At 41.9% G+C, this 16,682-nt stretch overlaps 2 protein-coding genes and 2 long non-coding RNA genes across 7 annotated transcripts; 2 read left to right on the top strand and 2 right to left on the bottom strand.

The window, feature by feature from the left end:
- The first annotated feature begins 197 nt into the window (after positions 1–197).
- Positions 198–2,061, top strand: LOC104000597 (transcription factor CSA). Of its 4 annotated transcripts, XM_065171079.1 has the most exons (5): positions 198–472; positions 617–966; positions 1,069–1,392; positions 1,472–1,542; positions 1,622–2,061. In XM_065171079.1, exons 2-5 carry the CDS (start codon positions 630–632, stop codon positions 1,859–1,861), a joined length of 972 nt encoding a protein of 323 aa, XP_065027151.1. In that variant the 5' UTR covers positions 198–472; positions 617–629; the 3' UTR covers positions 1,862–2,061. The 4 variants fall into 4 exon arrangements, with proteins under 4 accessions (XP_065027151.1, XP_065027152.1, XP_065027150.1 ...); XM_065171080.1 differs by lacking the exon at positions 1,472–1,542 and having other exon boundaries at positions 199–472; XM_065171078.1 differs by having other exon boundaries at positions 200–448; positions 1,069–1,542.
- Positions 2,062–2,934: 873 nt separating this feature from the next.
- Positions 2,935–6,664, bottom strand: LOC135651080 (uncharacterized). The gene is made up of 3 exons (XR_010501727.1): positions 6,342–6,664; positions 3,670–3,852; positions 2,935–3,579 (listed from the first exon to the last, which is right to left on the bottom strand). It is a non-coding gene; the product is annotated as an uncharacterized LOC135651080 (long non-coding RNA).
- Positions 6,665–7,355: 691 nt separating this feature from the next.
- On the top strand, positions 7,356–11,122 carry LOC135651081 (uncharacterized). The gene is made up of 2 exons (XR_010501728.1): positions 7,356–7,495; positions 10,290–11,122. It is a non-coding gene; the product is annotated as an uncharacterized LOC135651081 (long non-coding RNA).
- A 3,065-nt stretch (positions 11,123–14,187) lies between these two features.
- On the bottom strand, positions 14,188–15,511 carry LOC135651136 (NAC domain-containing protein 58-like). The gene is made up of 3 exons (XM_065170966.1): positions 15,315–15,511; positions 14,933–15,237; positions 14,188–14,840 (listed from the first exon to the last, which is right to left on the bottom strand). The coding sequence occupies exons 1-3, from the start codon at positions 15,472–15,474 to the stop codon at positions 14,397–14,399; spliced, it is 909 nt and encodes a 302-aa protein (XP_065027038.1). The 5' UTR covers positions 15,475–15,511; the 3' UTR covers positions 14,188–14,396.
- Between the last annotated feature and the right edge of the window lie 1,171 nt (positions 15,512–16,682).

Consider the following 16,682-nt stretch of genomic DNA (forward strand, 5'->3'; position numbering starts at 1 on the left):
AGTGAAGAAGGACAAGAGTTAGGAAGGGAGTACATGGCCCAGTAAATAAAAGATGGAGGAGAGAACATAAAATGAAATGGCCAACAAGCAATTGTACTGTTGCCTCTACTTGTGTGAAACAATTACTTCTTTTTCTCTTCTTTTACGTGGGTTTTTTAATCTTCTGTATTTTCTTTTTCTTATGGGGGTTGACAAAGTAAGCTGAGGTCGGAGTGGTGGGTGCTAATGGACAAGAGAGTTCTGGTGCTTTTGCCCAGGCCTGGAGAGACAGAGGGCAGCTCTGATATAAAGGAGAATGGTGAGAGACTCAGACTTCCAACCCACACGAGTGGCTCTCTTTTGAACCCTGTGCTTGCAACCCCCAATGCCCACACCCTCAGTGCTATCAGTCTAAGAGTAAGGGAAGCATAGAAAGAGAAAGAAGATAGTGGAGGAGAAAGATAAAGAGGTCTGTGGTTTTCTTCTACCAAAGGCAAGCTGACTCTTCCTTTGTTTTCCATCTTTATGTTTCTCTCTCAGTTCCATGTTTGCAGCATGCATCAACAACCCTTGCTTGCTGTTCTAAAGGATCTCATTGCACTCTGGTTTTTTTTCCTTTTTTTTTTTTGGATTGAAGAAGAAAACCAGAAATGGCTTCTGATGAACCCAAATCCATAGGTGACATGGGATTGTTTGCTCCACCACCACCTCCATCTCCGGGGGCCATGGAATGTTTGGGTGGTGAACGAGCTTGGGGGTTTCAGAGTTTGGCAGGGGGGAAAGACTATCATGAAGGTGAGCAGAACAGCAGCCTAGGTGAGGAAGCTGAAGGTGGTGATGACACCAACCATGAGAGTGGCCAGCAGCACAAGCTTTGTGTTAGGGGTCACTGGAGGCCTGCTGAGGATGCGAAGCTCAAGGAGCTCGTGTCTCAGTATGGCCCCCAGAACTGGAACCTGATTGCTGAGAAGCTAGAAGGAAGATCTGGTACTCGTCCAGAGTGAACATTTTGCTGATTTGTGCTGTATCTAGATGTGTTTTTGATGATCTTCCTCTGCTTCCTCATCTTGCTTTTGGATTACAACACAGGGAAGAGCTGCAGGCTGAGGTGGTTCAACCAGTTGGACCCAAGGATCAACAGGAGTGCCTTCAGCGAGGAAGAAGAGGAGAGGCTTTTGGCTGCGCATAGGCTTTACGGCAACAAATGGGCACTGATTGCTAGGCTCTTCCCTGGCAGGACAGACAATGCAGTCAAGAACCATTGGCATGTCATCATGGCCAGGAAGCACAGGGAGCAGTCCAATGCTTGCAGGAAGCGGAAGGCCTCCAACCTTCCCTCCCTTGGCCCTCCCCCAGCTCAGGCCATCCTGTCCAGGAGGATGGAGGTGAACACCATCATCCACGCTTGCAGTGGTGAGTCCACCATCACGAGCGCCAGAGATGAATCTGCTTCCACTTGCACAGACCTCTCCCTCACTTCCTTTACCAGCAGGGCTTTCCCAAACCTCCTCTACAGATCCTGCCCAACCCACCAGCCAACACATCCCTGTGATATCTCCATTGGTATCAAGTCCTTTCTCTTGTAAAAGATTGTTTCTTGTGTTTCTCTTTAGGTATCTGATGGCACTGACTCTACATGCAGTTAAGGATGGGAAGGTCCACCCTGCAAGGAATGGATGCCACGACAAGTTTGGTGATGCCGGTCGTGGCTTTTTCTCTGGAGTTGCTCCCATGGAGTTGGTTCCTGGGGCTGATCAAGCTGCTTACTCTTGTTCAACCACAGAGGCCTCAGCGAGTGGCACAGTGGTCTACCACAGGCGCAATGCTTGGCCCCAAGCTGAACCTGATCATGGAAGGGAGAAGATTAGGATACCCTTCATAGATTTCCTAGGTGTTGGTGCAACATAGGAAGAGGGTGACAGGGGAGGAGAGTCCAATGAAAGAGATTGGAAATTTTGTGAAACCAGTTCTACTGAGACCTTTAATCCTAGTAAGATTCCATGTTCATTGTCCAAATCTCAGACATAAAATGGTTTGCATGGCCACTCCGTTTCATAGTGCAAGTGGTGGTTCAGAACTCAAGCTTGTGCTTTGGAAAATCTCATGATTGCTTTGGTGTTTACTGCTAACCTAATCAACATACATAATCTTCTCATTCTACCCGCACTGATATAAGACATGTTCCTGCTTAGAAGTTAGAACAGTCTTCAGACACAGTCAATGGATCCTCTCTGGTTTGCTGGAGAAACTTCTGGCAGCTCAATCTTTGGAGATGATTCTGGAGAGGTAGCTGCTGCCTTGTCAGATTTCTCACGTAATCAAGTGGTCAATCTTTGGAGCAGATGAGCTGCTGTAACATAATCTAAATGATTGAAGCAGGATGGATGATGCGAAGATGTTGGCATGGATGTTTGTGCAATGACCATTCCAAGCCTCATTTCCCAGATTTTTTTCTTGATGACTACAACTCGACACCATTTGGCTGCAATAAATGTCATTGAATCAATCCAATGCAGTTCGGACACTTCACACTAAAATTAAGGAACAGTCAGAGCGTTCTTGTTGATTCCAAACGACATTACTGCGTCTGTCTTCGTTCGATCACGGATTTACTGGGTTTGGTTTCGATGCAGAGGGGGAAAAAATAGATTTAATAGGAAACATCATTTTCTTTGCTACAAGATAATGATTAGGACAGCTTCAGGCAAAATAATTCAGAGGTTGCACCTGGCGATTCTTTCTTGAATCCAATTGCCAATGAGAATGACTGCAGACTTTAGAATGTGATTTTTAAGCTTGTTTTCGGCTGTTTCTTTTGGAGTTTAGTCTCTGAAGATGATGTTAATTCCTTTCGGGTGGTCAGTCTTTTGTTTGCATCTTAAACATATAGCAGCAATTGAGAGGATTCTTTTGATTCCCATTTCCATAGGATAGATTTTTTATTGATATGGAGAATTAAAGTACTGAAAAATCTGATAAAATACAAGTTCTTCCTGATGAAAGTCATTAAACATTCCAACCTCAAATAAGTCAATCTCATGCAGGATAAACAGTATAGTTTATATATCTTTGGAGTTAAGAAAAACAACAAAGATATATATTTCTTTTCTTAACAATAACACATGAGGTTTTAGATGCTCCCAGACAAAAACCTAACTCTCTCCAAGCCATCAAAGAGACTGGTTTTGAAGGCCAGAGCATTAATTTTGCACTGCTGAGCTTCCACCTTGACCACAACACCCTCTTCTCCGGTTGAAGCTGCAGTTTCCAAAGGTTAAAAGGGAGATGCACAAAGCTCGCCAGTGGAACACAGACTGCTTCCCTGAGAACTGTCCAAGCCACTGTGACTTGTTTTGACATGACTTCACCTAATGTCCTGCATCACAGGCTTTCCTTTCAGTGAGTAACGACCCCCCTTCACAGCAACAGGTTCCAAGCTCTTCTGGCCCAGAATTCTAGGGTGGGGCCATGGCTTCACCACCCATAAATGGCAAGAGAGAAACCTGGGTAAGCAGGGGAGAAGACCTCTAGTGTTGTCTTCTTTTCCAACTCTGAGGGCCATTTGGTGATCACAGTGTACTGGAGACTGCCTCCCCAAGCCTGCAATCATGGTGGTGAACAGTCAACTCCCAATGAAGTGGTTTGATCTTTAGGAAGAAAGAAATAGGAGAGGGAGAAGAGACTGTTTACAGTGTTTGACAGGGTGGTGACAGGATGGTTCAGGCTCAAGCCAACCCATAGCAGGGAAGCAGTAACAAGCAGCCAAGCTCACATGTTCACCCCAATACAAAAGTTTGCACTTTATGTTTTGTCTCCTCTTGTCAGCTTCAGATTACATGCAAACCGCCTTCTACTATCAAGCTGGCTGGTCTTCTGCATACAGAACCAAGTTAGAAGAAGAATATTATACAGTGGTTTGAACAGTAAGAACTGTGTTTTCTTCTAGAATTCAAGATCGTGAAATATACATTAAAAAAACAGTAGAATACAATAATAAGTGCAGTGCTGGCCATCCATGATCATTACTAGTCTGACCCCACTCTAAGGAGGCCATCAGAGGATTGAAGGTGCCATCAAACTAAACCGAAGAGACACCATTTATGGGAGGGAGGAGCAGGTGACAGATGGGACAGGCAAACCAGAACCCATAGGATTCATAACCATGGCCAAGTATTAACACTGGTGAGATTTGGTGATCCTTTTGAGGTGGATCTGATGTCAATTATGGAATCAAAGGAGAGGAGAAAGAACAATGGCCACTGACTGCAGGCACGTGGGAGTCTGCAAGCAGTTGAGAAGGCAGTGCTAACTTCTGCTGAGAAAAAGATTGCTCAATGGCTCTTCTTTTAGGGTAAGCTCAAACCATCCAAAGAAGCTCCAACTTTTGGCCTTGATTCAAGGGGGAGAGGGAGGGGGTGGAAACAGCTTCTGGCCTTCGCAACCCGAGTGGTAAGTGTGACTCAAGTTTGATGGGCACTGGAAACTGTTCCGTGGAACATCCAAAAAGAGAGACTGCAAACCTGTGGATTTTCTTGAGTCAGCAACTGCAATAACTTAGAACAGTCCAAGAACAAAACGAAAACTTATCTGGAGAAAGGTAGGTGCATGATTCTGATGTGAAGCTTCGCCACTTATTCTAAACCAATTGTAATCACTTAGAACAGTCCAAGAACAAAAATGAAACTAATCATTCCAATGTGAAGCTTCAGCCATTGATTCTAAATCAATTGTAACAACTCAGAACAGTCTAAGAACAAAAATGAAACTCATCATTCCGATGTGAAGCTTCAGCCACTGATTCCAAACCAACTGTAACAACTCAGAACAGTCCAAGAACAAAAATGAAACTCATCATTCTGATGTGAAGCTTCAGCCATTGACTCTAAACCAGCTGTTTGTGCTTCCAATAGAATAAATAAAAGGTTGCATCACACAATGGTGATATTTATGCTCATTTTGATGTCTTGTGTACAGTTTGCACATATTTAAACATTTTCTTCTTGGACTTCTGAAAGCAAAAGGTGCACTCCAATCCATTAATTTTATGTATCTTGGCCTCATCACCAGGAAAGAATGCATGTGTGTATGAGACAAATAGCTCTTCTTTGTACTAAAAATTGGCCGACCATAGGTTGTGGCAACCTCCTGTGTTCCAAGATTGTCACTGGTACAGTATATAGTACATGATTACTCTCAAGATCACCCACCATCTGTTTATTTTTTTTTCCAATACCACTCCATATTTTCTTTCTGGAAACAGAACAAGTTAATGCAAGTTTAAATCTAAATAATTCCATATTTTATTTCTTTTATAAATCAAAGTAGCTACCTTACCATTAAAAAAGATTAAAAGCACAAAGATCATATGCACTCGTGAAAAAGTTTGTGCTCACAACAACATCATCAGCAACTATGAACTACTGCTCAAAGCCAGAAAGTTCAAAAAGGTCAGCATTCGTTTCTCAGAGCACTCAATATATTAATTAAATGTGCAGCAACTTTTGACTTAGAAAGAACTTAGAAGAAGCCATTTAATATATTAATTAACAGTACAACTGACAGAGCCAGGGAAGCACAAGCATTGTTGACTATGTGATAGGTTTAAGCGCATCCAAGTTCCAAAGTAGACTGTGGCACTGCCTCCTAACATTTGATACTCTGTGGTACCCTCAAGAAGGCTAAAGGACATTGATGACTACTCCATTGTTCTTTAAGAATGATAGAGTTACTTTTGGTCGGCTAAGCCTAGTCATAGTGCACATTAACAACAAAAAGCAACATCAAAGACAACAGTTAAGTCTTTCTTACTAACAAATATAGTATATTTCATTGAACAATGAGCCTCTGTACTATCTTCACTAGTTGGTAGGATCTCACCCCAAAGCTGCTCTTTCTTTTTTTTATCTTAAGAATTTTCATATGTTTCAAACTGCATCAACACCCTCCTAAAGATTTCTCGAATGAAAAATTCCTGCCTTTAACAATCCCACTGAGCTGGGGTTCTTTTTTTGGTTGTATGAACAGTATCAACTTTCAGCTGTAACAGTTGTTGATATCACAGAAACATTACTAAAAATCTTACCTACTGACACTCTTTAACTAATGACTTTACTTGTTTGTCATGATTAATAGCTACAGTATCATTTACTCCAAAGAGTAAATCTTTGGTGGCAACCTGATAAAGGTTCTTGATTGATGCTGCTGGTTACACCAGTAGCAACTTGTTCCAAGGATCAAGAAACAAGCAATGAACATTTCTTATTAGAGTGATAAGAACAGGTTGTAACTTCATTAGACAAAGTGAAAGATCATATTGACAAGATTTAACAAGACACATTTTCAGAAGAACAAAAAGAGTGAACCTGAGGAGTTGGCTTGGATCAAGTCAATGTTGTTCCCAATCCCACATGACGGTCTCGAATCGAGCTACTCGGCCTTTCCCATGGATCGTCGGCTCCAAAGTCAGCAGGCTAGCTTTTCCAATGAAACCCTAAAAGCAGGAGTAAACAAGAAATGGAATAATAATGATGCTGATATCAGCCTTCATCTTCAATGCCTTGGTGGTAAGATGAAGGAAAATGGATGTGTTGATGAACCTTAGGCATGAATGATAGCCCTAAAACAGATTATATATACGAAAAACAATGTGTATGTCCACTTCGAATCAACAAGTTAGATCCTTCAGCATTTTCCCTTTGAAGCAAGACTGCTTCTTGAACTGGTTTTTCATCGATGAGCCTCCCATTCAGCGCACCGGGAGGGAATCATTTCTCTTTGTACCACCCTCAATTTGCTGCGGTTGCCACTAGATTCACACGCTCACCCTCGCGGCCCTGAAACATGACCTCGATGCGACCTGGCCGAAATGTCAAAAACACAGTTCTTGAATCCGAATTCCCGGAGGTAAGATCGAATACCCGATGGAGATTAGGGTTTGGTGGATGGCGAATTGGAAAGAAGCCATGGCCGCAGCTTTGTGGTCGAAGGCAATGGCGATGGGGGTACTCGTGACTGGATACGTCTCTGCGCTCAGAATGGGAAGCACACCCACCCTCGGCTCGCCGACGTGGGCTGCATCGATGCAGGTAAGGATGGGCGACAGAGAAGGTCACGTGTCATTCACGTGCCACGAGGTCTGTGTGAGTGAAACCAGGCGAGAGTGTTCCAGAGACTTGTGCAGGGGCCAAAAACCCTTCACGCTCCGAACCCTAAACCCACCCTCGCCCAGTCCTCGATTCCTCCTCCTTTTCCTTCATTTAACGATTGGTTGCTTTCGACACTAGGGTTCTTCCCTTACAATCTAACGCCTTGGTTCTAGTGAAAGGTGGGGGATTGGCAGGTGGGGGCGGTGATGGAGGCGGGAGCGAGGTGGAGTTGGTCTTGAAGACACTGCAGTTGGAGCGCAAGCTGTTCTGCTTCGATCCGTAGGAGAATCCCAGGGTCGACCATCGTCGTCCCCGTCGACGGCATAGTCCGGTTCCTCGAGTTGTTCGAGGTGCTCAAGCTTGATTCCAAGGTCGGTTTCCTGGATTACCCAATCGTTTCTTGCACTCTCCCTTTCTTGTCGTGTAAAGGTTGGATCTTTGAACCTTTCGGCTGATGCTTTTGCTGTTTTTGGGGAAAGGCGTTCTATCTTGACACTGGTAAGAGTAAAAGGGTCGCCTTTTGAGTGTATTCATTTCTACTACGAAGTTTCTTTGTCCAATCTCTCTGAATTATTAATCCTTTTTTTCTTGATCGATTTCTTCTTCAAATTGGTTGAATCTTTGACTTCATACTTCGTGTGTATATATCATTCAGTTACTTCTATGAATGTTCATATATTTGGTAATGGTTGTCGCACTTCTTGTAAGTTTTATTCATATCCATCAGTGGTTGTCTATATTGAACATATACGTATTTAGATTTGCCATGTCCACACTTTATAGCTTGCCTGAAAACAGGGTTGTTTTTCTTGAGACTATTATGCATCAATTGTTTACTGTTGCAAATAATGATGCCCATCAGATTGACGTTTTGAAGCATCTTTATCTTAGTTCCCTGGCCGGCATTGCATGATGCAGGGCAATTCCTGTGCTTGAGAGATGTGCTACAAGCTGCTAGATTCCTTTTAGCACTAAGACCTTCAACAGTGTTGTTGACTGGTTATTCCTCGGCTTAGTTGTATAATTCAAGTTGGGTACTTTGTAGTATGATGATAGTAAGGACTAGAAAATTTAGGTTGCGAGGAACAAAATTAGGCAAAAGAATGGGTGTGAATTTTGAGAAAGAAAAGAAAACAATAGATAAACAGATAGTATTATACTTTGAAGCAGACCCTAATCTGATATCTGCAAATTCTGTACAGCTTGTTATGATTGTTGAAAGAGCTGCTGCAAGATAATCTCCACACTATCGCTTTCGTAGAAAAGCAACTATACACATCAGACGACATACTAGGCATGGTATTTGGGGGTTTAAGAATTTGACAGGAAAAATAAATATAATTGATGAGGTGATGACCTAAATGCCTAATCTGCTGCTGTATATATGTTTCTTATATTTGAACCTCAAGCTTATCTGAATCTTGTTCTGATTCCTAATATATTTGGAAATTACTTGTTAACCTGCTCTTGTTACTTTGTAATCATAACATATCGGTCCAACATAACTTCTTTCGAAGAAGGGAATTGCAGCTGTTCTCATGAATTTATTTACTGAAGGGGAAATTAAGGATTTGGGACAACGTTACAAGTCAATTCATGGTCGTTCTCTAAAAGGCAAACTGATAGTCTTGATCTGCTTTAATTATTGTGTTCCTCTTCATAGGAGATTGGTCTCCTTTGTGAGGACACAAAGTGGCTGATGCACTGGATTAATCTGCTTTTGCTTCCACTGGTGCTTAAATTGAGAAACCTGAATCAATTTCGATCGTAAAATACCTTATTAACAGTAAAAATAGGCAAACCATAACTCATACCCAACTGCTGACAGATCTATTTAGTAACCAAGTCTTAAGTAAGCCACTCAGTTGAAGCTAATATACTGAATATAACACCACAGATAAATCAAATAATGGATCAGTGGTCTTTAATTGATAGGACTCAAAATGACAAATTATTGAACATTTTAGAGTCCACTATTGGAATTTTTCGAATAAATCAAATGACCGTAGAAATGTAGGCCTTGATAGTTGACGGGATATATATAGATCATATAGTTTACAGATGTTTTTTTTGGTGTATAATTTGTACGTTATTAGTCTTGAATTTGGTCGCCAATCCTATATGGTGGAATTGATATGAGATATCTCGTTTTCAAAATCTTGTTGCACTTGACAACTAGCTTGTAGCACAAATTTCAAAGTGAGGATCCAATGTGGAAATCCCAACTTGGATTAGCCTGAGGTTTGGGCAGTCCTCGAGATCACCCACAAAATTTTGTGTCGGGAGCATGCCACTGAGGTCTCAAGTTAGTAAACGTCTAAAGTGAGAGGTTGAAGACCGAAGAGGTTGGAAGTAAATATCACCGAGTTATAGTGCTTAGACCACAGCTGGAGATGCCTATTTGTAGCCCAGAGTGGTTAGGGATCACTGATGTGGCAGGCCTTGTTGGCTTGTTTGTCATTTTCTAGACATGTTGGGCTTTACATGTTGAGTTCTGATTGGCTGAGAATCATTACATTGGACTTAATCATATCGATGGTCTTATGTTCTAAAATAATATATTTTATATATTACAATCTAACTATTGTGAGAGCAGTAAAAGCTTCATGCTACCTTGAACTTATTTAGGATATTCTGAGTCATCAAGATGAAGTTTTTTCTACTCTCAATGATTTTGTTATAACTATAAGTTCAAGGTAAAGATTTGATGGGATATCCTAAATAAGATTTGACAGGATCCTCCATGCTGATAAATATATCCTAAATAACTACTACCTTAGAAACAATTATTGTGTTATAACTTATGCAAGGAATTCAATTTGACAGATATATTGATCAGCATGGAGGATCCATTGTATATAAAGCTCGATACTGAATTTGAGGTTAACAAGAGGGAGACAGCACCAGATGCTGCATGTGAAATCATCCTGTGTAATTAGGTCTAGATGTCAGCAATAGTTCTTACTTCTGTCCCTTGGGCAATTTGCTTTTTGGGAATGGACATATGAACTGTTGGAATTTTTCATGGTAACCATATATCATTCATTATCTCTGTATCAGCCAACATGTTGTTGCCCGATCATAAATGACAACGCTAGTTTTCACCTTGAGCTTAGTGATCTCATACATTGTCATGTGGAGCTGATGAAACTGTTTCCTTTGCAGACCTCAGAGGCCTCTGTCAACAGAAATCAGAGCTCAATTATTGTTCCTTCAGGAAGTTCTGACGAAGAAGGATCGACAGCATTTCAGAATGTTTTACAAGAGATACATGAAGAGACCTCATGACTGTTCAGGATACTAGATTAGGTAAAAGTTTGATAAGTGTTGCACCACCAACAGCAACATATAGAACCTCCAGAATGTCGGACAGGGCCTTCAGATGATGTTAGAGCTGGATTCATATCAGGCAACAGTGCCCAATTAGCCTCTGGCACAGTTGAATGGTCACGGACTTGTTGACATGCTCACACATGATGATGTTGGAGGCATGGGGATGTCTAAGACGATCAATCAGGATAGATCAGAAGAGGTTTCTCTTTGATCTGGGGAGCAACAACAGGGGTCATTTCCTGAGGATTTCTGAGGCAGATGGAGAACTCAAACCCTTGCTAGTTCCATAGTTTGACCTCTAAATCCGTTCCATGATTCCGCTTTCGCATGCCTATTGCTGGAGCTGATCGCTCATCAATTATCCCTCCCTTGTCTGGTCCGAGGCAGTTCGATGAAATGATTGGCCATTTCGTGGAGATTACCAGGGATAGACCGGAAGGAATTGATAAGCAGATAAGATTTTCTCAAGGCAGTTGAGGAAATCTCTCAGCAGTTGAGAAGCAGATAAGATTTCCTCAAGGCAGTTGAGGAAATCTCTTGAGAAAAATCCTCCATGCTGAATATGTATAACCTCCCTACTGAGTGTGTATAAATGACTGTCAAGAACTCACTATCAAAATGTATTAGGCAATTATATCTTATACATTTCATAGTTTCTTCTACAATTTCTATCTTTCTATCTTCTTCGCTTAATTTCTATCATGGTATCAGAGCTATTTGCCTAGAGCAAGCCCTCTTCTCCGGAGTCCAACCATCCCTCTCGTGGCGATGCCTCCGCCCCTCAGCCGTAGCCATTCGCTGCAGCCTACTGCAGCACTTGCGGCTGCTAATATCAGATCCTAAAGGAAGCACAGTCACGGCCTTTGTTTCTACCGTCGGCTGCTGCTCCCTTGCCAACCGAAGTCTTCCGCTGAAAACTCCGCTGCTCTTCCGGTCACCATTTGAAAAATTATTCCACAAACTTCCAAACCTTCATAAACTCAGAGTTTTTGGCTGTTTATGTTATCCATGGCTCCGTCCCTATGCGTCACATAAGCTAACACCACGATCTAAGCCTTGCACTTTTATAGGCTACTCTCTTGAACATAATGCTTTTCGATGCTATGAACCCCAAACTAAAAAGGTCTTTATATCACGTCATGTTATCTTTGAGGAGTCTGTCTTTCCTTTTCAAAATAATCCTACCATGCAAACTACTTCGATAAACATACATCACTGGAATATCCCTCCGATCTCATCACACGAACCTCCAATGACACCGTCCAGTCCTTACTCTCAAGATTCACATACTACTATTACTCCAGTTCAACAGCTTCTCACTCCCTCTATTCCTCCACTCCCTTCCTCACAAGTTTCCCCTATTAATGAAGTCATACCCTCGGCAACATTGCCACTGGCTTTACCTTCTCCTAGATCTAGTGACATTGTTGTGCCGACGGTTGACCCGGTCCATGACAGTGACTCGCCCTCGGCTATACCACCAACACAATCTACCACTTCCACCCCCCCTAGACATCCAATGACAACACGCTCCAAAAGTGGTATTTTCAAACCACGTCAAGTCCTTGACTTACATGCTATAACAAATTCCTCCACTGAGGCCAGTGAACCCACTACAATCACTCAAGCTCAAAAATCTTCTCACTGGCGTAAAGCCATGTGTGACGAATATGATGCTCTCCTCCATAACTCTACATGGACCTTAGTACCCTTTCATCACACACAAAATATCATCGGGTGTAAATGGGTCTTTCGAATTAAGCGGAACCCAGACGGATCCGTTGCCAGATACAAAGCACGTCTAGTCGCCAAAGGGTTTCATCAACGACCTGGTGTCGACTTCACAAAGACATTTAGTCCCGTTGTTAAACCCACAACAATCCGTCTTATCCTGAGTTTGGCTATCTCAAAGGGTTGGCACATACGACAATTGGATGTTAACAATGCCTTTTTACAGGGGTCACTTACTGAAGATGTCTTTATGCAACAACCTCCTGGTTTCGTTCATCCTCAATATCCGAGGCAAGTCTGCAAACTTCAAAAAGCTATTTATGGACTTCGTCAAGCTCCAAGGGCTTGGTATAACGAGCTTAGCTCGTTTTTGACCTCAATTGGCTTCATCAATTCAAAGTCTGATACCTCGTTATTCATTTGCCAGCACAATGGAAGCATAATATATCTTTTAGTATATGTGGATGATATTATTGTCACAGGAAATAATCCTTTGAAGACTCAGGCATTTCTAAAGCACTTGGCCGATCGATTCTCCCTCAAAGATCTAGGAACTTTAAGCTACTTTCTGGGAGTGGAAGCAACATTTACATCTTCAGGTCTTTTCCTATCACAAAGAAAGTATATTCAAGATTTATTATCAAAGGCAAACATGCAGGATGCGAAAGAGGTTACAACTCCTCTCTCTACCAGTGAATCACTTAAATTATGTGATGGAAGTCCTGCTACAGATTCGACTCAGTATCGACAAGTCCTTGGCTCCTTACAGTACTTGGTTCTCACCCGTCCAGATATTTCATTTGCCGTCAATAAGTTATCGCAATTCATGCATCGACCATCTACTACGCATTGGTCTGCGGTCAAACGAATTTTGCGGTATCTTAAAGGGACTCTTAATCATGGCATTTTTCTTCGCAAAAATACTTCACTCCATCTCCATGCCTTTGCTGATGCTGATTGGGCAGGGAACTTTGATGATAGAACATCTACGTCCAGATACATTGTCTTCCTTGGAGCTACTCCAATCAGTTGGAGTTCTAAAAAACAAAAGACGGTTGCACGATCTACAACTGAAGCTGAATACCGTGCCGTCGCCACCGCCGCTGCTGAACTCAATTGGGTCACAAATTTGCTCAAGGAACTCAACGTCAACTCCACGGTTATTCCTACAATATATTATGATAATGTTGGAGCTACTTATTTATGTGCCAATCCAGTGTTCTATTCCCGCATGAAACACATAGCCATCGACTTCCATTTTGTGCGAGATCAAGTTGCCAGACATCAACTCCGAGTTTCTCATGTACATACAGCAGATCAACTAGCCGACTCACTCACAAAGCCTCTCGCCCGTAAACTATTTTCATCGCATCGGTCCAAGATCGGCATCCTTGATGGAAGCTCAATCTTGCGAGGGCATGATAAGCATATAAGATTTCCTCAAGGCAGTTGAGGAAATCTCTCAGCAGTTGAGAAGCAGATAAGATTTCCTCAAGGCAGTTGAGGAAATCTCTCAGCAGTTGAGAAAAATCCTCCATACTGAATATGTATAACCTCCCTACTGAGTGTGTATAAATGACTGGTGAGCCTGCACAAAGATGATCATTCCGTGGTATATTCTCTAGTTTATTTAATTGCCTCATGAACATTCCGTGGCGAAAAATGATCTCTACTTGTGTTCTACAGTGGAGGGATGAATGTTTCTCGAGGCCAAATTTAGATAGGAATCTCGATTTCATGCATCGAGGTATTTGGCATTTGTGTAGATTAATACCAACTTGATCTCAAGCATAAACTAATGAACTAATCGTGGTCTTTATCAGCTTCTATTTCACTTATTAAACCAAGGAAAGGCCTTTTGATCTTCCAAAGTTCTTCTTGTCGATTGCTGCATAAATTTGAGCTGATCTCCAAGTTCAGTATATGTATCTTAGCATTCTCTATCATGCACAGGTCAGCTGGAAGATTCAAGCCCAGCTTGTGATGGAAGTTGATGCACTGACAGGAAGAGCCAACCATAACATTCTTGATAGTAATCATAATGAGAAGCTGTTCCAGATTGGTTTATTGCTTACAGGAACGTGAATGGTTTACTGGTTTAGTCTGCGGTATCTTCCCTCCCTCATCTCTCCCTCTCAAAGGATTCTACTGTTTCACTGGTTTGAAGGCACGTTTTTTTCTCTGCTCTAATGAAGCTATGAAGCTCGCTCAACGCAATCCCAAGTGAGAGTTCAGCAGCAGTTGCTGATTGAACAAGTGTTGCTCGAGTAAGCTGCCATCGAACTGTCCGGAGAAGTGTCTGCCGCTGTCTAAATAACATTCCATCATGCGCTTCATGGAGTTCTCAGTCGCCGGGACGAATGGCTCCGTTTGGGTTTGTTGTCGATGAGCTGTGTTGGTGTCGCCATTGATTCTGCTGCTGCTACCAGTCGAGAACCGAGTTAATCTTGGTTGAGCCACGAAAGAGGTGTTCTCCGGTCGGGTCATCGTGTCGAACAGGCGTGAGAGTGTGGAGTCGTCTTCGAGGGTATCAGACACAGACGAAGATTCCTGCAGCCTGAGCGAGCGTTGTCGCTCGAAGTTCTCCAGCGGTGGCACGGGCTGCAGATGGCTGTTCTTCTTGTAGATTCGGCACAGCACCCAGTCATCCAACTGTACTTTTGGAACAGCAACAAGAAGACATGAGAAAAAGCAGAGGAATTGGGCATCGCTCTTCTTCTCAGGCAAAAAGTCCTCGGTCATACCCGCATGGAGGAGTGGCTCGACTTCAGTGGCCTGGAGCAACTGCTGCGAGCTGCTTCAGCCAGGCGGTACTCGTGCATGATCCAGTTGGTCTTCAGTCCCCTGGGAGGCCGCCCCTTGTAGAACACCAAAGCCTTCTTAACCCCGATGCTCTGGTTCTTCCCGCTGCTGGTGTGGATCGCCTTGTCGGTGCCCGTCGCCTTCCAGTACCCCGACGCGGCCGCGCGGTTGGGTCGGCGCCCGTTCGGGTACTTGCGATCCCTCGGGCTGAAGAAGTACCACTCTCGATCGCCGTACGTCGCTTTGGCTGCACAATCACAAAACGTCGAACAGTTTGTCGCCGCGGTGTCGGTGGCCTTTTTTGTGAGGTTGCGAGATGCAAACCGGGGAGGTCCCATGGGTCATGCTTGTAGATGTCGACCTCGGCGACGACGGGAACGGGGCAGGGGGAGGAGGAGACTCGGTTGATGAGGTAGTGAACGATGAGTTCCTCGTCGGTGGGGTGGAAGCGGAATCCGGGTGGAAGCGACGCCGGGTTGGACATGGCGCTCCGCGTCGTCTCAGCTTAAGTTTGATGGGGGTGAAGGCTGGCTTTATTGTGGCCCATTTTTGTCCTTTAGTGGGGGATGGTGTTTAGGACCGATTCGGGAATATCTCGAGTGTCGAGGGCTATTTCAAGAATTTATCTTTTTTTTTTTTTTACATTTAAGACAAAGACAAAAGAGAGGTTGCATAAAAGCCTTCATATATATATATATATATATATATATATATATATATATATATATATATATATATATATATATATATATATATATATATATATATATATATATATATATATATATATATATATATATATATATATATATATATATATATATATATATATATATATATATATATATATATATGTGTGTGTGTGTGTGATATGCTGCATAAATGTCTATTAACAATGTTGATAGGTCAAAAATGTATTAGATATACAAGCCAATAATCAGATTTATCTTTTTTATACTTGATTTTAATATAAAATAATAATAATAATATGATCGTTATCATGATGTGTTGAGATGTTACGTCCTCTGACACGCTAATATTATGTGATTGATATTCTAATATTACGATGATCGATATCTTAACTTCACATATCGACCGTTTAATATTGTGTTTGACACCTTAGCTTCGCATACATTCTTGATATTCTAATGTCATGTGACCGATAAGAAAGTGATGATATCAATTATATTATAACTATCACATATTGACACGATTCTATTAGAACCAACAGAAGTGTGTAATTGTTTTCAACTAGCAAAGTATAAGTTTCTTTATGCATTTGGGTTTATAAATCTCGACATTTAATCGATATTTCACTTAAGTATCATAAAAGATTTGTTGGGTATTTATATTATGTTAGGAGATGACAATTGACAACAATTTGGATTTTATGGAGCATGCATATTTTGCTCGTTAAATCGAATCCAACTATTCTTACATTAGAATTGGGAAAAAGTTCAAATAGAAAATTAGGCATGCAAAATTATATGGCTAAGAAATTGTGATGGAGTTTCTCACCTTTCCTGCACACCTGCTGTGTTTTACTAACCAAATTTTAGTGTTCTTTAGAGGATGAAAAATAATATGTATTATAGTTGTTCTTATTTTGCTTAACAAATTAGCTCACGATACGATTAAGTTTCATCGTTAATCCAAATCGATAGTATTATTGTGTTTACAAGTGAAAATAAT

This window comes from Musa acuminata, chromosome BXJ3-10 (genome assembly GCF_036884655.1).
Source record: "Musa acuminata AAA Group cultivar baxijiao chromosome BXJ3-10, Cavendish_Baxijiao_AAA, whole genome shotgun sequence".
NCBI classification, from domain to species: Eukaryota; Viridiplantae; Streptophyta; class Magnoliopsida; order Zingiberales; family Musaceae; genus Musa; species Musa acuminata.

Excerpts from the sequence above, each read along its gene's own strand:
- LOC104000597 (XM_065171078.1), top strand. The coding sequence starts at position 630 with ATGGCTTCTGATGAACCCAAATCCATAGGTGACATGGGATTGTTTGCT. Across the intron at positions 967-1,068 it reads GAAGCTAGAAGGAAGATCTG|GGAAGAGCTGCAGGCTGAGG; the intron begins GTACTCGTCCAG and ends ATTACAACACAG. Across the intron at positions 1,543-1,621 it reads TCCCTGTGATATCTCCATTG|TTAAGGATGGGAAGGTCCAC; the intron begins GTATCAAGTCCT and ends CTCTACATGCAG.
- LOC135651136 (XM_065170966.1), bottom strand. The coding sequence starts at position 15,474 with ATGTCCAACCCGGCGTCGCTTCCACCCGGATTCCGCTTCCACCCCACC. Across the intron at positions 15,238-15,314 it reads TGACCCATGGGACCTCCCCG|CCAAAGCGACGTACGGCGAT; the intron begins GTTTGCATCTCG and ends GTGATTGTGCAG. Across the intron at positions 14,841-14,932 it reads CGAGCCACTCCTCCATGCGG|TTGGATGACTGGGTGCTGTG; the intron begins GTATGACCGAGG and ends CCAAAAGTACAG.